Source organism: Rhinolophus sinicus, linkage group LG03 (genome assembly GCF_036562045.2).
Source record: "Rhinolophus sinicus isolate RSC01 linkage group LG03, ASM3656204v1, whole genome shotgun sequence".
In the NCBI taxonomy this organism is placed as follows: domain Eukaryota; kingdom Metazoa; phylum Chordata; class Mammalia; order Chiroptera; family Rhinolophidae; genus Rhinolophus; species Rhinolophus sinicus.
The window spans coordinates 22,029,671-22,053,183 of record NC_133753.1 but is presented as its reverse complement, the minus strand read 5'-3'; the positions used below and the strand labels follow the sequence as shown (position 1 = coordinate 22,053,183).

Genomic DNA, 23,513 nt, shown 5'->3' with positions numbered 1-23,513 from the left:
CCCGCTGGAGCTCATCAGGTCTTGTCTGCCGACAGGACCTGGCCCCTTCCATCAGCACGTCTGCCGGAGTTGGCCACTGGGCACACAGCAGCTGGGGGCTCCGTAGATGCTGACTTAGCGACAGTAAAGGAAAGGGCTCTTGCCCAGAGGCCTCGGGGGAAGACCAGTCCAGGGATGTGGTCATGGGCTGTTTGGCCCTGAATATTGGTTAAAATGTGAAAATGCTCTCGGGTCACAGGTCACCACTTCCTGTTCACATGTTTATGTTGCCCCCTAAAGGCCAGTAATTCTCAACAGGGGACCTGTGAGGCTGGCAAGGTGGGGAGAAGAGGGGTGCTTTCCAAACAACACCCTTCTTCCAGTTATTCTGAGCCAGGCCACACACCCCCACGCCCCTCGACCCACCCCACTGAGTGCTATTCCAGGAGGGAGCCACTGTGACTCCAGAGGGGCCTGTGGTACCAAAGCTGGGAACCACTGGCATAAGGGAAGAACGCAGAGTCAGCCCCATGTTTCTCTTCCTATTTGGCTGCACATTAGGGTCACCTGGGGAGCTTGAAAACTGTGGCTGACTGGGCCCAAACTGGGCTCGACTGAATGAGAACCCCTGGAGATGGCACCAGTATGCTTCTAAAGCACCGCAGGGGGTTCTGCAAGGCACGCAGGGCGGAGGCCTCAGGGCTGCAGTGACTCCAGTGCAGGGGAGGCTCACCTGTAGGCAGTTCCCAGGAGCAGGCTCAGGACTCCCGCCATATGGATGCCGCTGGCCAGAGAAGAGGAAGCCAGGCTCCAGGCACAGAGCCGCAGCAGCGTGTCCCACAGAACGCCTGGTGGACAGGAGAGAAACCCAGCACAGCCTAACAGAGGCCGCCTCCCGGGGAGGCAGCAGAAAGGCGCCGCCCAGGTCAGGGCAGCAGACTCGCTCAGTCCTGCTGCTCCCCGTGGCCTCCCCTCCCCGTGGTCTCCCCTCCCCGTCCTCCGCCCTCATCACCAACGCCAGGTGAGCAGTGCTGACCTGTCAACATGCTGGAGAAGAGCATGGCTGGGAAGTAATGGTGGAAGTAGAGGACCCGGCCCATCAGGAAGAACGGGAAGTAATGGAGCACCCAGCCGAGCAGCAGCTGCCCGCCTCCTCGCAGCAGGACCTGGGACAGCCCTGGGCCAAGGAGCACAGCCCCAGTCAGCAGACGGGGCGGGGCACGGAGCCTGGGCGCGAGTCCAGCTCTGCCCCTTCCCTGCTGTGGGGCTTGAAGAAGCCACATCGCCTTACTGGGCTTTCCTTCCCTCCTCTGGACCAAGTCGAACAGCCCTCTGGCAGCTGGCAGACAGGAGCGGCCGGCTGTCAAGAGCCCTGCTCACCACCCCGCCCAGAGGGGCCGCGGCACCCATGGAAGGCACACCAAACACCAGCAGGAGGCAGCTCGGCCTCTAAAGAAAGCAAAATCCTGCACACCCTGCAGGGAGCTGCCCCCCTTCCTCCATCTCCCACATCTTTGCTGCCACACAGATCTTGGCCGCTGCAGACAGGGTGGAGGTGAGGTCAGAGATGAAGAGGGAGGTGGGATAGAGGGAGTCTGGGACTATGGCTGTTCAGACAGGGAGCTGCAGAGGCAAAATCAGCCTGTGTGAATGTCTCTGAGGCTGCGGTCTGTGACCAGGGGCAGCACTGGGATGGGAACCCACAGATCTGCTCTGGGGGCTCCTCTCTACCCCATTAGAGGACAGGGCCATGGAATAAGGAGCAGGCAGAAGAGATGGGCAACTCTGTACAGAGCAGAGGCCAAAAGTGTAGACTATGAACTCAGACTGTTTGGGTTTGAACCTCAGCTCTGTCACTTACTAACATGTCCTGGGACAAGGTTCTTAACCTCTCGTGCCTTGGTTTCCTAAACCATAGAATAGAGGTCATAATCTCTACCCTCCAGGGTTGCTGGGAAGATGAAACATCTAACACATCACCGGGCGTCTGGTGACTCTGAGCTTTCAAAAGCTAAGGAGAAGGGACAGAGTGGCCATCAGCAGGCAGTCCTTCCTCTGGTTGCAGGCACCCCGCCAGCTGCTAGGCCAGGGGAGGCTGCGGACAAGGGACCTGACCTTCAACCTCTGCAGACAGACGCGCCCCTCTGTGCACAGCTACAGCAATGACGCTCCCTGAGAGGATGTAGAGGGCAATGCTCAACAGATTCAGCCACCAGACCACCTGCATGGAAACGAGAACAGGAGTGTGAGGGGAAAGCAACAGCCCTAAACAGACCTGGCTCGAGGCCCAAACTGGCCTGGTGGGTGCTCACCGGGTTGCCAAGCAGGTACACGCGGAAGTCCGTGTCGTTGATCCCCGAGAAGCGCAGGCCCTGGGGAGGGAGCACAGCACATGCTGCCGACCCAGGCCCCGTTCATGCCAGCGGCATGCATCCCAGGGGAGGAAAACCGGTCACCCTTCACAGACAGGGAGCCTGCACAGGAGGCTCAGAACGTGCAGATTGTGGTGAATCTGGGAAGGCTGGGTCAGGATCAGGGTGGAAAACAGAGCCCTGTCTCCAGCCACCCCATCCATGCCAGGCAAGGTCTCACCCTGCAGCCAGCACACCCCACCTCCACCAGTCTCAACGGTCACTTTCTGGGCTCCATTCCCTGGGAGGGGCTCTAGCCTCAGGACCTACCTGATAGTTGATAGGCCAGTGCCAGGGCTTGGAAGTGAATTCATTGTCCTTGGGTTTGAGGCCATTGTTCCCCTACAGGAAAGTGGCAAAGAAAAACTAGTCAAGACAGAGACTGAGAGAACTCACAGAAATGCGAGGCACAGGGATCCCTGATAAATGGCCAAGTGTCAGGAGAAACCCTCTCTCCTGTCCCTCCCATGCAGGGAAGAACCAGGAGCTCGCTCTCAGCACTTGCTCACAGCTGCCTTACTTCTCCCAGCAAGCAAGCCTCCAATTCCCACCAGAGATAGTCCAGTCAGGCCCTCTCTGCTTGAGAAAGAGGAAGGAGGGATTTGCTTCCTATGGGCACAAAATATACACCCATCTTTCAGGCCAAGGAAAAGTGTCAAGAGGGTGAGGAGGGGGCATCTAAAATCTGGGCTGACTTACTGTTCCCGCAGAAGGCCAATTCAAACACAAACCCAGAAATGCTGATGAGTTCTTGGACTTCAAAAATTTTACTTTAGTGTTTCTCAATTTTTTTCATTGCTGCCCCTCCCAGATTTTTTATAGACATATTTTTTTCCTAAACGCCTCCCCATAACATTTTAATACCATAGCTATACTGTAAATCTGTTTATATGCTGTGTGAATACCTGTGCTTTATATACTAAAAAGTTAACGTTTTTTTTGCCCTCCAAGAACACATTTTACCCACTGGAAGTGATACCATTCCAGTTGAGAACGCACACTTTGCCTGAAGGACCCAGACTCAGCCCCTTTAATCCACTAGCCAAGAATATCCAACAACCTGTCTCTATATGGCAAAGTCAGGCCTTTGCTAAAACAAGAGGGGAAAGGACCAGGGCCCTGGCTCCTAGTCACCAGGACGGCATCAGCCTCATTATGAGGGCACCCTGAGAAGGCATTCCCCGGGCCAGGAATACGGTCTGTGAGTTAGTTCGGGGTTTCTCCCCTCGCACTACTGACATTTTGGGTTGGGGAAGTCTGGCAGGGACTGCCCTGTGCAGTGTAGAATGTTTCGCATCCCTCGCCTCTGCTCACTAGATGCCAGAGCATCCCTGCCTCTCAGTTATGCCAGCCAAAAATGTCTCCAGACACTGCCAAATATCCCCTAGGAGGAAATCATCCTGTTGAAAACACTGGTCCAGCCCAAGGAAGATTCAGAAGGTCTGGCTCAGTGAACCACCACCCAGCGCCTTACTCACTAATCCGACTCCTCGAGGGGTTGGGAATTGTTTGTATGCCTCCCTGCAGTGGCTGGGTTGCTCCTCCAGGGTCAAAAGTGCCATGAGGGTGTCAGACCCAGGGTCCAGGTACACAGCCCCTGAAGCACTATAGCCACCGGAAGGGCCTCAGAGTGAAGAATGAATCAGTCTGGACCCCAGAGCATCTGCTGAGGGAAGTCAACTCCTTCAAACCAGTCCAGTCCCAAACTCGGGACTCCAGCCAGAGCCATAACAAGCCAAGGGCATCCCATTCACTACATCAAACTCTGAGAAATCCAGCTCCTTTACTAAACCAAGAAACGGAAGGAAGGGAAAATGTGTAACCATTATAGGTATATGCATTTCTACATTACTCTCTGTCTTAAACCCTACAATGGGTCTGTCACCTCCACACGCCACGCAGCCTTCTCCGCCCAGGCCCCAGGCCCTCCACGCAGCTGGCAGAAAAGCCCTCTCCCCTGCAGTCTGTGGTCTGGACTATTTGGGTCTCTCTCTCCATCCTGACTTTATATCAGTTAAGTAAGAAAGATTCCCTATGTCCCTTTTCTTCTTTGATTCTACCTCTTAGATAATAAAAGAAGAAATGAGACTATTTAGACTCAGTCTGAAAATTCTACCCAGACCTAGAATAACACTTTGACTGACAGGCACATATTCAAAAGAGCTGTATCCCCAGGCCACAGGGACAGCTATGAGCAGAGAGTCAGAGAAGAAGTGACCACAGATTGCTTAATGTCAACTCATCGACTCCTAATGTGCAGACATGACAAAATCTGAATTTTTAAATTTAATGTGGTGATTTAAGTCAACTATATTTACTGGTACTGCTTACACAATCACTTCCAGGAAAGTCCACTAGACAATGGCTCACCAGGGGAAAAGCCACAGCTGTTACATCTCTCTGCAACTGTGGGTGTGGAGCGATAATCACATCTGGCTTGAGACACAGTGATTCTTAAACATCATTCCTACAGAATATCGGTTTTCCCTAAACCAGAGTAAAAAGGTCTCCCCCTACGCATCAAAACTGCAGCAGGATTTCTCCAACTCACAGGGGAAATTTTAAACTAGTAGGTAGAATTTCTCACTTTAAAGATTTACTCTCTGAAGTGTCCTTAAACCTTTGATGCTACAACTGCTGTCAGCTACTAATGATCCAGAGTACAAACAGCGAGTGTTAGAAAACCTTAAAAAGAATCAACCATGCTCCCCTAAACAGTTTGTTTCTGTCTGGGAACATGAGAGGGCTCGTGGTTGGGATTTTATGCTGCATGTAAACAACACACTCCAATGAGCTATTCATCCTAACTGACCCTAACTTCATAGGATGGAATGGTCTTCAACCAAGAGCTCTTTGACTTTCAGGGGCTCTGCCACTTGAACAGATCGCAGAACCACGCAGAGGCAGAGGAATGTAGTGGTAACCAGTGCTGACGCTCAAAGCCCGCAGCCTGGTTTGAAGCCCGGATCCACCTCTTACTTTTAGCTGTGTGAGTCTAGGGAAGTTCCTCAATCTCTGCCTCTATGCCCTCATCTGTCACCTGGGAACATTCATCTCCACAGCACTGTCACAAGTAGCAGGTAAGTTCACATGTGTGCAGAGCTGCGGTAGTGCCGGCACGTAAGAGCCCTGGAGGTGTTCACTCCCTTCGCTGCTGTCATCCTCCTCCCCACCATCACTCTGTGCTAAGGGAGATGCCTTTGAAGACCAATGCAACCAGAAAGTGAAGACACTTTCAAAAGTCCTCCAGGAGGCGGCCGTGGATCTAGACCACGGCTACTGATCTGCGATCCGAATTTGTGGGTGGCCCAGAGCTCTTCGAGAAGCCACCAACTAGGAAGGGGCCATCGTACCCGGATCATCACCATGTGGGACTCCAGCAAGATCTCAGGAAAACTGGGCTGCAGCACGTCCAGGCTGATGTTTGGCACTAGAAAAAGAAATGACAGAGGAGCAAACCGTTGTCACACATTCCCTCTCACAGCTGCCCGTGGTATCCACACTGCTGCCAGTCTGAGCGCAGCTTTTCTGACAAGCTGACTGCCAAGTAGGTGAGAGTGTTGCGGAAATGGGAGAACGCTTGGCCTGATTCTTGACTATTCATTCAACTTGTACTAAGCACTCATCAGGCACTCTGAGAACTACAAAGGCAACAGACGACTAGGCCCGTCCCTGGGTGCTTCCACGGCTCTCAGCACCATCGCCCTTCCTTCCTGTTCTGGCTTGAATGCTGCTCTCCCCTGCTGGGCAGAAGGTCTGTGAGGATGGGGCTCACGTCTATCTCATTCACCAGTATGCCCCCGGGCCCCACATGACTCCCAACATACTCAAGAAAGAGTTGCTTAGTTAATGAATTAGCTGCTTGGTTAAATTAGGTGGTAAAAAGAATGAAATGAGAAGCAAAGAGGGGAAATCAAGCAGAAGCATGAAGAGGGCAATTTAGGAGGACAGATGATGGATCCAAAGACTCACTGAGTTGAAGATGACACTAAAATAGGAATGTCAAATTGCACCTGGGAGTACAGAGATGGGGCTCAGATCAAGGGTTTTGGCTGTCAGTTTCTGCAGAAGGGCTGGCTGGCTGGGAGGAGTGAAACTCTCCACAGGGGCATAAAGGGAAAGCACCAGCCTGCTCTAAGCCTTGCGGGAGGGTCAGGAGGTGCCCGAGGTGCAGGAGATTGAAGAACCGAGGAGACAAGACAGATGGACCTGCTTACAGGTGTCAAGGAGGAGAAGAGTCACATCCAGAGAGAGGCAAGGAAAATAAGAGGCAACTAGCTCTGGCCCCAAGAGAGGTTACTGGGTACTTCAAGGAGAGGAATTGAAGGAAAATGGAAAGTTTAAATGGATGGAAAAAAAAAAAGGGGACAACGCATATGAAGAGATTAGGTTTGAAAAAGGAAGAAAACGGCAACAACAAGATGAAGTGGCAACAGAGTTTATGAAGGTTGATTTTTCTAAGATAAGAGTTACTTATAAATGTTTCCCTTCAGAGCCAGCCCAGGAATCGACCTCACTCACATTTGGGATTGATATGGTCCTCTACATTCCAGACGGAGTTGAGGTTCTCCTTTAGGTATGGAGTGCAGGTAACTTCCAACTGCTCCCAGCCCCTGTGAAAAGTAGTCAGATGTCTCTCAGAAGCCCTGAAACTCACCAGACAGCAGCACTGTCAACTGCTCTTACATCCATGGGGTCCCTCTCTTTCCAACCCAATGGCCATGTTTTCAACCTCACGCTTTCATATGCCACGACTATCCTAGGAGTATTCTAGCATGCAGCGCTCCCATTTTAGGAAGACAGATAGATCCAGTTAGCACATGCCAACTGTACAAACACTCAACTATCAGAACATATAAAACACCAAAGGAACTCTGGAACTCCGCTCTATACCACACCTGTTGCCTTTTCTCCCTCCATCTGCCACTAAAAATAAGCAAATATGAGGTGAGCAATGACACCTGGGAAACAGAAGCTTCTGGTATACTCCTTGTGGTGTGAAAGGAAAAGCATGAGCCTCAGCTGGGACACCAAAACCCCAGAGACTCACCACTTGGGCAGAACCTTTCCTGATGAGCCCAGGACACAACCTGTGACCAGATGAATGAAGCGAATTCGACTTCTCAGCACTTTGATCCGGTTTCCAAATTTTCTATTTACAACCTCAATCCGCCAGAAATCATTTGAGTCCCCTGTCCCATTCTGCCGCATAAGAAAAAAAACAAAAACACAAAGAAAAAGGAGATGGCCACCCTTCCAGATGCCACTGTTATAATGGTCAAAGACTAAAACAGCCTCAGTGATTGAGGTGGGAAAAGGGAGGGCCACGAAAATACCCCAACATTGCCACAACGAGAAAAGTAGTATAACTCTTAGAACCTGAAGTCCAACCCCTCACTTGATAGGACTAGAATTTAAATTCTAAATAGATGTTTTTGCCCTTAAATCAAACTCAGGACATCACCTTAAGCCAACAGAAATAGATCTAGGCCACTTTCATCCATTACTGGCCATCTGTACAATCACTCATCTAAGCCAGAAACATCTGGCCTGAATATTGTATTTTGGAAATTAAGACAGTCGTATCTAATTCTCCTTAGAAGGTGCCCACAAGAAAAAGATGAAGTTCAGTCTTGGCTCTGGCACACAGTTGGATGAGCAAATAGAAAGCGGGTTGGGAAGAGGGCCTGATGAGAGTGGAATGCCTTGTGTCACTTGGGGTACTTCACCTTACGAAACCCAGGATCTTTACTGATGCACCCACGCCCCTGGAAGGGAATGTAACTGATAGTCGTAAGTCTAGTTGCCCACCAGTTGTTTTTGTTTTCAAATTACTCCCCAAGCCATAAATACTCACTGAGCTTCTTCTATTAACTGCATCACCCCAAGGTAGTGAAAATCCAAAATAAATGTGGTTAACATTTAAGGGAAGTAATCCTTCAAAATAAAGCCAACGAGAATTTGGGATCTGGCAAAGCATAAACTTATATATTCATCTGGGGCCATATCGTGGGTCTGTGGCTTCTACCGTGTTTCCCCAAAAATAAGACCAAGTCTTATATTAATTTGGCTCCAAAGGACACATTAGAGCTTATCTTCAGGGGAAGTCATCCTGAAAATCATGCTAGGGCTTATTTTCCTATTAGGTCTTGTTTTCGGGGAAACACGGTATGTCCAATGTGATTTTAAAAGGAATCCAAATAGTATTCATATTTGACATTTATTAAGTGTTAGAACTTAAAAATGGCATCATTATTATGGAAGGAGAGAGATGGGGGCAGAGAGGCTTCATAGGCTGCCTTCCCCATAGCAAGCCTAGCCAAAAAGTTCCCAAATGTTAAGAGAGTCCCTGTGCGGCCTCCAATCCTTAGGAACATGGCAGAATTCTGGGGAGGACATGTTCCGCCACCGGGCCCTGAGCCACATCCTGCTCATGGCACGGTCCCGCTGCTTACTTACTATGCCATAGCCAGTGACCTGATAGTGCTTCCGGGTCAGGGGGGCCTCATGATAATGACTGTGCAAGTTCCGAGAAGTCCTAGAAATTGAGAAAAAGGAGTGCCATTATCCTGAAGAAAAGACATGTGCAATGGTTCTTCTTTTACCAAGGATACTCAGAGTCAACTGTTAGGATAAGAACAATTAGAATCTGAATATTAAATCCAACACATCAGGAACTTTGTGCCTACTTACTCACAAGAAACAGCCAGAGTATTGGAGAACTGCCGGAACAAGGCGGGGCAGACGGGAGGGGTACTGGACCCATGCCAAAAAGGGGCTCACTCCACGTGGGCGAGTGGGCAGCTGGTAATGACTGACCTCGTTTGGTGGTTTTGCAGCACTAAGCTTGCAGGTTTGGGGAGAAGAAAGTTAAAATCCATAATCTACATTGACCTGAGACAGGTAAACCTCCGCTCTCCCACTTGCTCTTTCTACTCCTATCACCAGTCTTATAAAGTGGAAAGTGGGGGTTTCATTTACATTTATTTACTTTGTGCTTTTTATAATGTTCTTACTTTTATCCATAATAAGAAATAAATGTTCATTATAAATATTTTGGAAATTTTCAAAAATAAAATTGAATAATAAATGTATTAATAAAATGAAAATTATTTAATAATAAAATTTAAAATGTAAGTATCCATACTCTATATATGTAACCCGATTTTTAAAAAATCTGTATCTAACAATTCTAGTATATGAAACTTTTAAGGGCTGCTCTGCTGTCTACTGTTCCTGTTCATTCTTGCATGTGGTGTCTTATCCTGGTGTGTTTAGCTATTCTTTACTGTGTACTACTCACTGTCACTGAAAAACTATTTATGGGAGCGGATGACAATGTCTTTCTCAAAAGAAGATGTACATCTGCTTTTATCCATGCAGCTAAGAGATACTACCAGTCTAGGATTACGTTCATTTAAATGTATGGCTTAAAGATTTTGAGACCATCCAGGGGAAATGAATTGGGCTACAAATCCATGTGAGGATCAACTGGTAGTTACAATTTCTCAGGAACCAGAAATACCCCCCGTCCCAAGCCCTCCCAGCACACTCTGCTTAGCAACTTTTCCGGGGGGTATATATATATATATATATATATATATATAGCAGAGTTACCATTACCCTAAGTCTTTGGGGCTCCAAATTTGAGGGGAGGATCACTTAATAAATTTATCACTTTGGGTGAGCCTAGAGCTTTGACTTTAAAACTCCCTCTCCCAAGAGGCGGCCAAAACCAAAGATCCAAACTCAAGATTGTGGGGTCAAGGCAGAGTGGCTACAGTGTCCCCCTTGTTTCTCTGCATTCCCTCTTTCACTTAGATTTTGGCTTGGTAACTCCTTACTATCTTGTCAGCTCTTCAATGCTTCTAAGAAGATTATTCTAGTTTTATATTTATATTCCAGTTTTTCTATTATTAGTCATTTGCAGTGAGAACATTGGTTAAACAAACTAGCTTGTCATATTCTCAGAAACAGACTCTTACATCTTCCTAAAGGCAGCCGCTTATGAAGCTTTGGGTAACTCAATTTTTTGTTTCCTCTAGGAAAAGGGAAGCTGAAAAGTACCTTAAAGTTCAAAGCTTTCCAAAGCCAAACTAGGCAGGCAAAGGCTGGCCAGCTTATTTCATCAACTTTCATAAAGTTGTTCTGCCATCCTAGCACAACAGCGTTTTTCCATTTATTAGAGCCTCATCCAAATCTGATTTCTGTTTATTTCTAGTTTAAAAAGAATTCCCTACCTGTGGTGCCCATACCACTCATTTATCCCCAAAGCAAATTTACTTACTCTTTATGTTCTAGTCTAATGATGTCTCCGTGTCTTACAAACTCCACTGGGAATGAAGGGTCTAGAGGATCTGCCAAGAAGAAACAAACATTGATACCTGAAATTATTCACTCATCAGGCTAGTACTGATTCAGGGCTTAGTGGTAAAGTTATAGCACAAGACGGTACGTGCTGGAGGTACTAACAGAGAGCTGTGACACCAGCAAGAAAGGGCCCCTTACTGTTTCAAAGGACTAGAGAAAAGTGTCCTAAAGATAATGCTTGAAAAGTCTCTTAAAGGAGGGGGAGAATTTTTTCAGGTGAACAAGTGGGAGAAAGGCACAGAGGTATGAAAAACCAAAACTCATTTGATCAATGGCAAATGGTTTCATATGTTAAGGTGGGTGGGCAGCAAGGAGAGTGGGAATAGACGAGTGTGTGAACAAGTGGGCCAGACTGTGGTGCCAGGCTGGTTAGGAAATGCGGCCTTTCCCTTAGAGGCACTGAAGCCCCCACTGAAAGATTTTTAAGCTGGGAAGCCAAATAGTAGTAAAATTTTCCTTTTAGTAGTAAAAATATAGTCCAAAAATTAATTCCATGCAAATTATCATTTGCCCAGCTCTCCTCAAAATCACATTAAACTCTGCAAATTTTGCCAGTGATATTGTCTCTGGCATTACACTTGCTAAATGTGGGTGAAGAAAATGATGAAACGATGAAAGAAAGGGACTACAGGTGACTCTTGAACAATATGGGTTTGAACTGCGCACGTCCACTTATATGTACATTTTTTTCAATAAACACTGTAAATATTTTCTCTTATGATTTTTCTTAACATTTTCTTTTCTTTAGCTTACTTTATTGTAATAATACAGTAAATAACATATATGACATACAAAATAAGCGTTAATCAACTGTTTATGTTATCAGTAAGGCTTCCAGTCAACAGGAGGTTATTAGTAGTTACGTTTTGGGGGAGTCAAAAGTTATATGTGGGTTTTCAACTGTGCGGGAGGTTAGCACCCCTAACCCCCGCGTTGTTCAAGAGTCAACTGTACTTCTGTATCATCTAGAAGTCAAGACCAATCAGGATCTAGAAAAGTGATGATAATGGAAAAGGAATCAGCAGTAATCACAGCATCACCAAAGGATCCTCGCAAATTTCTGCCCCAAACAGTGGGACACCAACAGTCAAGGTCAGGAAGACAAATTTGCCAGCACAAATCAATCTCTCAAGAGAATGAGAGAACTCAACCATACAGACGCTCAATCCTATGTGGGCTTTTAAGATCTCTTTAAAAGATTAATCAGCAAGATAACAAATCCAAAAAGTCAATGGGAGGGAAGTTTTATTTCATAAAAATTTGGGGGAGGGACACTTATAGCCATCAAGAACTCAAGGACCTCCGTCCACACAGTTCCCACTTCCCACAGTGCTTGTAGCTATCTGCCTTCACACAAATCCTTAGTTGCTTCAGTGAAATGCAACTACTTTAACCTAGAAGCCACAACGGAATAACAGGCCAGGGATGTTCACACTGTGGCCCGTGCCCACATGACTTTCCAGGTAAAGCTAGTTCTTCCCTCATAACACCCGTCACAGACCACGTAAGTCTGACCCGCTGAATCAAAACACAATTAATACTGGCGATAAAAAAGGATAGAAATAGACCCTGCTCAAGAGTGTCATAATTTATATTACTGAGTGTAGGACGCAAAGGCGGTGGTTGTGTATGCCACATTTCTAGTCCAAAAACCACGGCAAGAAGAGGCGGGGAAAGGCACAGAGAAGGTGAATTTAGATGAGCATCTGCCACCTCCCCACAAAGGCTCAGGAGCAGATGACCCAAGATAGGCTGAGCCACGTGACGTTTGCTGAGGAGTCACAGAGAATACCTGTGGCACAGGACAATCTGCAAGGCTCAGAAAAGTGAGTGGGAGATGCCCTCTGTTCCCTTCGCAGCTGCAGCAGAAGGCACAGCCTATAGGTAGCTGGCTATCTGACCAAAACAAAGGACGATCCAGATACGCCCATGTCATAAAGCCCTGAGAGCCCAATAGGTGTGCGTCAGAGAGGCTTTGCCAGGCCGCCAGAGGCAGACCAGCAGGCAGTGAGTGAGGCACCAGACACCAGCCTAGACAAGTCTAGCCACTGGGCTGGCAGGCCCTCAGAACTCCAACTGACTGGCCCAGTCAACGGATGACCAGTGGGCAGCAGCGCTCTATCACGTCAAGACAAGTTGAGCTGCACCATATGCTAGAGTGTGCAATGCTTGGTGTGCTCTCAGTGGGAAACGAGAGCAGCCACCACAGGCCACAGTTGGGGCTATTCACCAGCCCCTGGTGGCAATGCCCAGGTGAGCTCTTCTGGATTCAGTCTGAGCCTTGGCCCTGCTCTCTGGCTTCAAAATGACAGCTCTAAGTGTGAGATCTTATTTGTCTTGCTCACTGCTTATCACCTAGGCTGACAACAGCATCTGGAATATAGTAGGTGCTCAATAAATAATTGTTGAAAGGATCATCGAGACAGTAAAGATGTCCCAGAATGCTCAGGAAAGCCCATCTCAGGACCATTCTGTTGTGAAAGGCTCGGAGTAAGTACCACTACAAGAAGCATCAGTTCCCCACCACGGTACCTGCGTTCGTGTTATGTTTCTTGATGATCCACAGGTTGTTGTAGTCCTTGTGCAAATAGGTGGTGACCTGGGGGCGGGAGCGAACACCGTCATTGTCAGCAGAGCCGCCCCTCGACAATCAGCACAAACCAAGCCCGCTTTAAACCTCCTTCAGAAATCCCACCACCACCCCGAGGGGCCGAGCTTCCCAGCAGACTCAGAAGGAGCTTTGTGAGTGAGAGTCTGTCCTGCCTTCTACATTTAGAGAACCCTTCCCACAGTAGCCTTTTGATTGTCCCTTTTGTATCTTTCTGCATCTTGTTCTTAAAGTGCCAGCCTCCTAGAAGGAGGAGCTATGATACCTTGTGGGACACAGTCTCCAGGACACAGAGAGGATTTAGTGCATTTGAAGAAGTAATTAAGACCATGCCTCAAACTCTCTAAAGAAAAATCCATGCTATTATATTTTCTAGAATGTGGACAAATGACACTAAAAAGTTCCAGCCATGAATATCTCATCCTAGGAGGCTGAAATTTTAGCCCATAGCCATTTTGTATGCACTGACTTTTTAAAAATCATGTGTGTGTATATACACACACACATGTAATGCTGTGAGTAATCTAACAGCAAGAACCTGGAAATAGTGGAAATGGTATAAATGTCCAATAGCAGAGGAAGAGTTAACATGATGGTATGTCCACAGCACAGAATATTACACAGCCACAGAAAACATTTCACAGCATTTTTTACAGCATAGGAAAAGGCTTATAAAATGCTGATGCTGAAAATGGCCACCATTTATTACCAGGCACTGTTCTAAGCACTGGGCCATAACTACTATGGTTTTCCCTACCTTACTTACAAGGAAACTGAGGTTAAGTAATTTGCTCAAGGTCACACAGCTGATCAGCTGGAGAGTCAGGATTCAAACTGAGGCAGCTACTAACTCCAGTGCTCCCAGGAATAGAGACTATCTATACACAATTATGCCAATTATGTGGACAAGTACGTAAACACCCAGAAACAACAGAAATATAGGCATTTCTCTTACAACATGAATTTGTATAACTCCAATTGGACAAAACATGACTCATTTACTTGCAAAGAGATTTGGAATTAGCATTTAGGAAAATATTTATGCATGTATTACGGCTGCTTTGTTTCAACAGCTTTTGGTTTCTCAGGAAAAAATGAGAGGTAATGGTATTACGACCATACAAGAAGCTACAAAGTTTTATTAGTCCCCACTCCTGAACAAAAGCTGTACGTAGTTCACGCAGCTTGGATTTGCTCAAGGATGTTTAGCTTTTGAGGTGCTCACTCGTCCTCCTCCATTCACCGTCCTTTGTCACAATTACTGCCTCCTCACTGGTCTTTGCTTCCAATCTGCTCCTCTTCTCAATCCACCACACTCCTGCGAGAGTTACCATTCTGTACTAGAGACCTAATCACATCGTGTCCTCCCTCAATAGCTTTCAATGCCTCCCCAGGGTCAACGGAACAACGTCAGATCTGCTGGAATGCATAAGGCCTCTCCACAACTGGCCCCACCACCCTCTCCAATACTGCTTCTCCCTCTCAGGCACGTCCACCACAGCCACACCTAACACTGCGTAACAGGGACCGGGACACAGGACCACTCATTCATTCAGACAATACTCACGGCCAGCCCTCCAACGTGCACTTTTCACCTACTATCTCATTGAATCCTCACAACCACTCTGTGACGGACAGCGGTACAACTGGTTTTCCCCAATTTAAAGATGAGGTCCCTGGCACACAGAAAGGTTAAGGAATTTGCTGGAAGTCATACTTCAGGGGGACCAGGATTCGAACCGAAGAATATAGTCTGGTTCCCAGGCCTGTGCTTCTAACCACTGAACTTCACTCATCACACACTCTGTGCCAGGCCCTGTGCTGGGCACCTGAGCCTTCCAGGAGCTAACAATCAAGGCATAAAGAGACAGGAGGAAGGAAGGAAGCACTCACAATTCAATGTGAAAACAGCCACTACACAGGCTTGTAAAGGGGCCAAGAAAGCCTCTCACACCAGGGCCCTAATCCAGGTCCAAGTAGAGGTGGCTCATGGTGGTCAGAAGGCAGCCCCTACGCTGAAGCCTAAAGAAACTAGAGTTAGCCAGAGGAGAGAGGAAAAGGGTGCAGGAGGAGGGAGAACGCCCTAAGCAGGGGAAACAGAGCAGGCAAAGGGCAGGAGGCAAGAAAGAGAACAGCAGGTTCAGTCCTGGCCAACCATTGGTGTCGCTGCAAGCCCAGTGACAAAAGCTCACTGACCTGCTGCTGGCGGGCGCCAACGCCCTCGGGGTAGAGGTGCCTGTGGGAGTGGAGGTAGCCGATGGCCATGCGCAGGTTCTTCATGGTGATCACAGAGCCGTAGGCCAGGTCTGCGAGGAAGGCAGGTGTGGAGAGTGTGAGCGGACACCATGCTGGGGCGGCCCCTGGCCGGGAGGGGCCTCCCAAGCCACAGGGCTCGCTGCCCCTCTCAGCCCCTGGGCCAGCCCTGCCTGAAGCGGCTGCACAGTTGTCTTCTCACTCCAATGGGCCAGGCCAGGAGGGAGGTCAGCACAGGGTCTCACAGGCCCTCCCTCTCCCTCCTCCGAAGGCCTTCAGAAGAAGCTGGTATTGACAATGTGATTATTACAGCACTGTGCGTGATAGCAAAGGATTAGAAACAACCTGTCCTTCAGTCAAGGTCTGGACACGCATTCATGGAACAAAGGAAGTAGTAGTTTATGTCTTCACCTGGAATGTTCTCCAAGATACAATGTTATGATAGATTGTTAAGATAGACTTTCCACCCTCTATCCTTTTGTGCCTTTTGAATCTACTACCTCTGTCCTCGTCTCAATCCCCGCTCCACTGAAACAGGTCTCACTCCATCACTGATGGTCTACTCCTGTCTTCCTTTGTTCTTTCAATTGGTCAACAGACTGACTGTACCAATTACACGTGGCTCCAAAGGTGGAGGAGGCCCGGCTGCAGCCCCAGCAGGCTAAGCCTTGGGGAGGGAAGGCGGCTCCATACGCTGATGAGCACCAGCCAATGGGCAGGTGCCCCTGCAAAGGTGTGACGATGTGTGACATGGTGGGAGCCCAGAGCAGGGTGGGATGAATTCTCGCCCAAGGAGTAAGAAGAGGATGGCTGATGCAGGAGACCATAGCTGAGCCGGGCTTTCTAAATAACGAACAGGAATTTGCTAACCTCCACAGCTCCATTCTTCCAAGTTCTCACTCAGGCCAACACATGCCCCTGCAACATGTGCTCCTGCACACATACGCTGCACCTTTCCTTTTGAAAATGCTCTGTTCTCGCTTCTCAACCCCACCCTCCCTCATGGACCCTCCTGCCCTAGCTAGTTCCACCTCCTCCCGCCTTCCCCAGGGACCTCACTTCAGCCCTGTTCTCTTCCTCTTTCTAGTTTCCTTACGGGTCACACCACTATCACAGCACCAATCACCCCTTCATCTGGCTGATTCCTCCTTTGAAAGCATCAGCCCCAAGCCCACTGACCCCATTGCATGGATTTCCCTAAGCATCTCCAGATGAACCTCTCTAGCATAGAACGCAGTACCTGCCTTTCCAAACCAACTTTTTGCCTGGCTTCCTATTGCTTATTCTCCACAGTCTTGGAGGGCTCACTGTGTTGTAGGCACTGCACAAGGCACTGGAGAGACAGAGATGTAGTCCTCGCCTCCAGGAAGCACTCACCTGGGCTCCAGTCCTCAGTGACATCTTTCTTCCTCCCTTTCCATGTTCGGTCTCCCGCGTATGTGCCCGTCTACCTTACCCTGTGACCAGTACCCCCATGCCCAGCTCAAGGCCCTGCCATGGCATTTCAGAGGACATCCCTGCATCCAATCCCGTGCTCTCCCTTGCCATCCTACACTTGGTCACCAGTGTCACCTGCCTACGGCAAAGCTTTCCTGGCCTCCTCCCTGCCCAAATGCCCCACTGGGTCTCTGCTGCTTGTTTAATGAAGTCAAAGCCTCATCCAGACATTTCAAACCCTCATAATCGAGGCCCAAACTATCTTTTCAACTTTATCTTCCAGCGCCTTGCTGCACATAAATCTGTGCCTTGAGTTCTTCCCTGTCCTTGGCCTTGATCATGCTGTCCCTTCTGCCCAATATGCTCTCTCCTCCCTCTCCATGGGTTGAAATCTACCCATTCTTCCAGGGCCTGACTCCAAGGCAACTCACTCTATGCACCTCTGACCCCCTCCAAACCCCTAGCAGAAGTCATCTCTCGCACCCTTCAAACCCCATAGCTGTGTTCCCTCTTTAAATACTTAACACATAGTCCACACCGGGCTCTGTACTCAGGAGGGAGTCCATCTACAGCCTCCAATGTGGCTAACGCTTGCTCAACTACTATCTGTGAAGAAGTAACAGGATGTGAGTGACAGAATATGGTGGTGGAAACTGACCAGTGGCCTTGAAGGCCTTGTTCTTTCCCCGATTGCTCTGGTTGGCCCTCCCAGAGCTGGCTGGGATGCTTCCACTTCCCACTGAGAAGGCGGTCTTCAGGGTCAAGGAGCTGGCTGCTCAGGACATCTACCTCTGCACTGCCTGTGCCCCAACTCATTCTCTGGAGTCCTTGTACTAGAAGTAACTGGACCTTTCTCCCACTTTGCCATCTACAGGCTGAAATAACTCAAGCTATCAAACTAGCCTTTTCTAATTCAACTCCCAGGAAATCCTTCCGCCCTTCTACATTCGTAAAGGCCAGGAGGTACTCACGCTCAGGGATGGAAGCGTTATGAAGGTTGTTTCCTGAAAGCCGGGCCTGAAAGGCGGAACTGAAGAAGCCATCGCCAGGACCACTGGGGGAGAGGAGGCGCAGAAAACAGCCAGGTTAACAGAATGAAACTGGGACTGCCCAGGCACCCTGGAAAGAGCCCTGCTTGGTTAGTGGTAGGCGCCGGAGCAGCAGTGTGGTATCACAAGACAGACCTGGGTGATGGAGCAGGAGAAACTGGAGTCCAAATCCCAACTCAGACACTTACTAGCTAGCTGACCTTAGGAAGACATCTTTGTTTAGCCTAAGTTCCTCATTTATAAATGGGGGATTAAAAAAGATCAAAAGAATTCAAAAATGATTATGATTGAATGTGATAATGTGTACAAAACACTAGACATAGTTCCTGACACTTAGCAGCTACTCGGTAAGTAGGAGCTGCTGCTGGTGTTACTACTGTTACCCTCACTCCAACAGCACACCCTTACGGTGGCCCATCCCCATGAAGCAGCAGGGGACTTTGCTACGGGGTACGGGGCAGCTTGCTGTTAGGAAGTTCTCCTCCTCGTTCAGGGATGGTGCTGGCCTTCCCGAGCCCTTAGGCTACCCACAAAACAGCACACAGGAGGAAACAAACAGGAAAAAAGCCCTGGGTCCCCCTCCTACCATCCCAACCAGGAAATCACACGGCCCATGCGTGGGCTGAGAGGCAAGAGGAAGACCCCAGCGAGGGGCTGGACAGGCTCCGCTCTACCTTTTACTCAGCACCGTGAAGTGAACAGCGTAAGTGGCTGTGTAGAGAGCCAGCGGGAGCACGATGAGGCACAGGACGCGAGCAGTCAGGTGTTTCCCCACAGTCACCTGCAAACAGAGCCAGGGTGGGGTGCTGGGCACAGGGGGCTCTGCTAGTCTTTATACATTATTTGGGCATCATATGTAAGTTCTTTATGTATGTAAGTTATAACCATAAAAAACTGAAAATCTAACAGCCCAAAATAAAGAAGAATATGTGGAAACCCTAAGCCTTTCCCTAACACTCCACCATTGAAACAATGCGGGGGACTGAGCATGGGCCAGCCCTCTGCTGCCTGTCCAGGCCTCACCCAGACTGTGTCTCTGCCACTGAAAAGGCACTGCCTGTACCTTCAGCATTATCACTCATCAGTCCCTTCTATTCTATATCTCAGTCACACTGAGTCCTTGCACTTTCCTCATGCTTCCTGTACTGTGCCAGCCCCACCCAACATATGGATAATTGCTCCTTATTTTAACCTCAGGCCTCTGCTTCCTCCCAGAAGCCCTCCTAGATCTTCTGAGACTGGGCTCATACCCTCCTCTGTGCTCTCACAGCACTTGTGGGCTGGACTGTAATTGCCTGTTTATTTATTTCTCTCTGTCCATTGTCTCTAGGGGGCAAGGATCTTTGTTTTAGTCATCTGCATATTGTGTCTCACACTTAGTGGAGAGTCTGTCTATATTTTCTGAATGAATAAATGAACTCGTTGCGACTTGGTTCAGAAGTAATGGAGAAGCATTATAGTAAAACAGCTCCAGCTTGGAGTCAGCCTGCCCTAAGTCTGAATCCTAGATTGGCATCTTACTACCTGAATGACCTGGGGAACATTACTACCTCTCTAGCTCTCAATTTCCTCAGTTAATGTGTATATATATATATATAGTCATAGGATGTGGAGTACAGCACAGGGAATAGAGTCAATGGTACTGTAACAGCTGTATACGATATCAGAGGGGTAGAAGATTGGGGGAGGGAGGTTGTCACTTTGTGAGGGGTGTAAATGTCTAACTATTACATTATTTTGTACACATCTGACACTAATAAAAAAAAGAAAAAAGAAAGGGGAATACCATATTTTGCTGTGTATATGCGCTTTTCCCCCCAAATTTGTGAGGAACTATAGGATGTGCATTACACATGGGTAGCACTAATTCCATATCTATATAAATGTTTTTAATTCTTTTAGTTATGCTCATAAGTTAAAAGTGTAACTCTAGAAATCAATGATATTCGTATGCAAAATAATACGCTGGAATATGATAATTGGTTTTGTTGAACTTACTATGAATTTGCAACAACGAAGAGTTCTTGGCCTTCTATGATGAGTAAATATTGTAAATTTGTTACGAGTAACTTGTATCTGTTCTTGTGTTTTGTAATTATTTGTTACATAAAATTTCTTGAACCATAATGTTAGAAAAAAATGCTAAAATTCCTTTATAATACCAAAAACAAGTGCCTAAATGTAAACAGATAAAAATTTGAATTAAAAAATAAGAACAAAAGATTTTTTTCCCTGAAAGTTTGGGCCAAAAACGTTGGTGCATATTATACATGGCAAAATACGGTAACTACCTACCACATAGGATTGTCACACAGTGCTTGGCACAGAATCAGCCCTTAATAATAATATTGTAATAAACCCTACAGGCCAATCTGGAGACTACGAGGCAGGAAAAGAAAACTGTGAGTTCGGAAAGTCATCCCACCCATTTTCCCTAAGGTCCCATGCAGTCAGTGTCTGCCATGTATTCGGCATGAGCCCAGCTGGATAGAATCCCCTGGCTGGGTAGTTTGTAGAGCATTTAAAAAACATTACAGAAACGAACGCCAAAAGAGAGCTCCAAGAACGGTAGTTCATCTTCTCCCTTTACACCTGTCCGGCCTCTCGGCCTTGGCCTCCTCCCTGCTCCCGGAAACAAGACTAGCCGGACAATCAGCTCTAATGCGTCTTTTGGAGCAAAAGTTAATATAAGACCCCGTCTTATTTTACTATAATATAAGACCAGATCTTATATAATATAATGTAATAGGAGACCAGGTCTTACATTAATTTTTGCTCCAAAAGACGCATTAGAACTGATTGTCCAGCTAGATCTTATTTTCAGGGAAACACGGTATCATGCTGCCTACAGAAGGCAGTTGGATCCAGCCCCCGTCAGGCCCAGAACACAGCCACTCCACCGTGGGCAGCAGAGGCTGAAAAGGGCCACTGGCTCAGCTGAGCAATACTGGGGAGCAAATACATTTCTACAAGTACTTGGGTTCTCACCAATGAAAGACTGAGGTCTCCAAACAGGTGCCAAAGGTCTGAAATGGTGTTCCACCCCACTTGCAGGATGATAAAGAGGCCAACAAACTTGACTCCTAAAGCACCAGCCAGATTAATGCCAGTCAGGCTGAGCCAGAACCACCAGGGGGCAGAGAAAGGCCTGAAAACCAACAAGATACAGAGTTCAATTTGGCAGCTGGAACCAAACTCAAAAGCAAGAGCGACAGTGGGGACGGGCAAAGGTTCTCTGACTCTCAGAGGCTATGCTGTGCCCCCCTGTTTGAGGGCTCCTAACCTCATGGTGGCTCCAAGGAGGGTGTGATTTGTGAAACCCCTGAAACTGCAGGAAGCACAGTGCGAGAGTGAGAAGGAGCTTTTTCTGGGGAGAGGGGTCATAGCTTTCCCGGCTAAGAACAGAACTTACAGCAAGCAAGAGGCTTATTCCTCAGTAGTGACCCATTAAGTGGGAGTCAATGGAAAATCCAGAGAAGCTCACTGGACTTGGTCAGCCCTCTCCTTTGTATCACCTCTGGGCCTTGGAAAAGCCAGCATTTATTGAGTGCTTACTATGTGCCAGGCACATTCCAAGTACTCTACACATATTGACTCTTTATCCTTCACGATCCCGCGCTAGGTCCTATTATTATCCTCTCTTTACATATGAGGAAATCAAAGTACAAGAGGTGAAGTAATATAGGCAGCAAGTGGCGGAGTGTGGTTCCACAGGGTTTGCTATGCTCACAGCACCTGGGACACTGTGCTGCGATTTTCTGATTATCTGGCTGCCTCCCCTGCCAGAGTGAAGGCTCCCTAACAGCCAAGACAACGTACCTCGGTACCTCCAGTGCCTAGCACAGTACCTGGCACATAGTATGTATTCAAGAAATGGCAGGTGGCAGTGAATGCGGGAGAAGTAAACCCTAAGCCAGAGAGCTGGTAGCCACTGGGTCAGGCTTTGTTAGCATAACGCAATTTAACGAGCTTTGCCATGCTAGGGTGAAACCAAGTTGACTTCTGGAAAAGCCTAGGCAGAGCCAGCTCTTCTGGTTTAAATAGAAAGAATGACTGATTCTACTCTCTCATAGGCAGAGGATGATCTGGAAAAGACTATCCTGAGGGGAAAGCCGGCCCTCCAGAACAGCTTTAGAACTGAACAGGGCCTGCAGGGATCCCCTTGACTGCTATGGACCATGCAAACCAAATTTATATCCATTATTCTCATTGTTAGTTCAGGACTCTGGAACCACTAGGGGCGAGGAGACAAATAGTTTCCAGGCAGTATCTGCTCTGGTGCCCGCCCCTCTCGGACAGATAATGTGCAGGATAAGTCGTCCTAGGATCTGCGACCCAGCATCAGTGCCAAGATGTGCCTTACCAGACGGTGAGTGGGGGGAGGTATTGGACCCCCTCCATAATATCCACAAACCCCCACCTAAATCCATCCCCACTGTAAAAATGGTAATACTTTTGAAAAAGACATTGACATTTTCTTAGTCTTATGTAAAGCAAAAATAGAAGCATCTACAGAAAACTTTTTAAAATCTATGTTTACGATCTAAGTGGGTAATCTACGTTAATTAAAAAACAAAAAGTTGGCACGCCTTAAACCCAGCTTCAAGACAAGTCCTCTAGGCACCCACCCTGTCCCTGGCCATTATAGAAATTCTGACCCCCCACCCCCCAAAGAGGGTATTTCTGACCTGTGAGCACAGGAGTTGTGCTTGACCATGCTCAGCATGGCAGCCATGATGAAGAACAGCAAGATGGGGTCAAGCAGGATGTACTGGGACAGAGTGAGGCATCCTGTGTCTGCAAAACATGAGCTCGGTGGTCAAAACGGAGACTGAGCGATGGGCCCCCTGAGAACTAAACCCCCCAGCAATAAGAAGCGGTCCCCCGTGTGCTTAACTGCATGTAAGCATTTGTGCCGCCAAGACCAGATGGCCCCTGAGTCATCACGGAGTCATGAGAGAAGTAGGGGGGCCATAGCTTTGGGGTACACCAAAGCCCAGCGATAGAAACAGCATCTCACACTGCTTCCAGGCCCTTGATCCAAGAAAGGCCCATGTCATTTGTTCAGAATAGAGATGAGAGCTTCTGCTCATTTCCACCATCAGAAAGGGAGTCCTGCCTCCCTGCCTCCCTGCCTCCCTGCATGTGTAGCCACAAATGACCTACACCCAGGACAGAGTCTTACCATTTTACATGAAGTCTCTGGTGGGAGTTGATTCTCCCACAGGTGCCGAAGTGATTTATTTTTAAAGAAAATTGTATTACATCATGCCCCTGCTTAAACCCTCCAATGTCTTTCCTTCTCACGCAGACCGACAAACTCCTCATGACGCTGTCAAAGCCCGTACGGCCTCCCTACCTATCCAACCTCCTCTCCCAACACTCTCTGCCGCACTCCCTCCACTC

General features: G+C 48.0%; 1 protein-coding gene across 1 annotated transcript in view; it reads right to left on the bottom strand.

Moving 5' to 3' along the window:
* The window catches only part of POMT2 (protein O-mannosyltransferase 2), a 40,513-nt gene that overhangs the window by 2,562 nt on the left and 14,438 nt on the right, over positions 1 to 23,513 (bottom strand). The window contains exons 5-20 of the mRNA XM_019733494.2: positions 22,796 to 22,904; positions 21,096 to 21,255; positions 18,782 to 18,888; positions 18,030 to 18,112; positions 15,565 to 15,674; positions 13,293 to 13,359; positions 10,678 to 10,747; positions 8,850 to 8,928; positions 7,441 to 7,592; positions 6,912 to 7,003; positions 5,744 to 5,820; positions 2,661 to 2,732; positions 2,292 to 2,351; positions 2,095 to 2,200; positions 1,016 to 1,156; positions 713 to 827 (exon numbers count right to left, since the gene is read on the bottom strand). Of these exons, the coding sequence (XP_019589053.2) occupies positions 713 to 827; positions 1,016 to 1,156; positions 2,095 to 2,200; positions 2,292 to 2,351; positions 2,661 to 2,732; positions 5,744 to 5,820; positions 6,912 to 7,003; positions 7,441 to 7,592; positions 8,850 to 8,928; positions 10,678 to 10,747; positions 13,293 to 13,359; positions 15,565 to 15,674; positions 18,030 to 18,112; positions 18,782 to 18,888; positions 21,096 to 21,255; positions 22,796 to 22,904 (1,600 nt within the window). The remainder of the gene's footprint in view (positions 1 to 712; positions 828 to 1,015; positions 1,157 to 2,094; positions 2,201 to 2,291; positions 2,352 to 2,660; positions 2,733 to 5,743; positions 5,821 to 6,911; positions 7,004 to 7,440; positions 7,593 to 8,849; positions 8,929 to 10,677; positions 10,748 to 13,292; positions 13,360 to 15,564; positions 15,675 to 18,029; positions 18,113 to 18,781; positions 18,889 to 21,095; positions 21,256 to 22,795; positions 22,905 to 23,513) is intronic.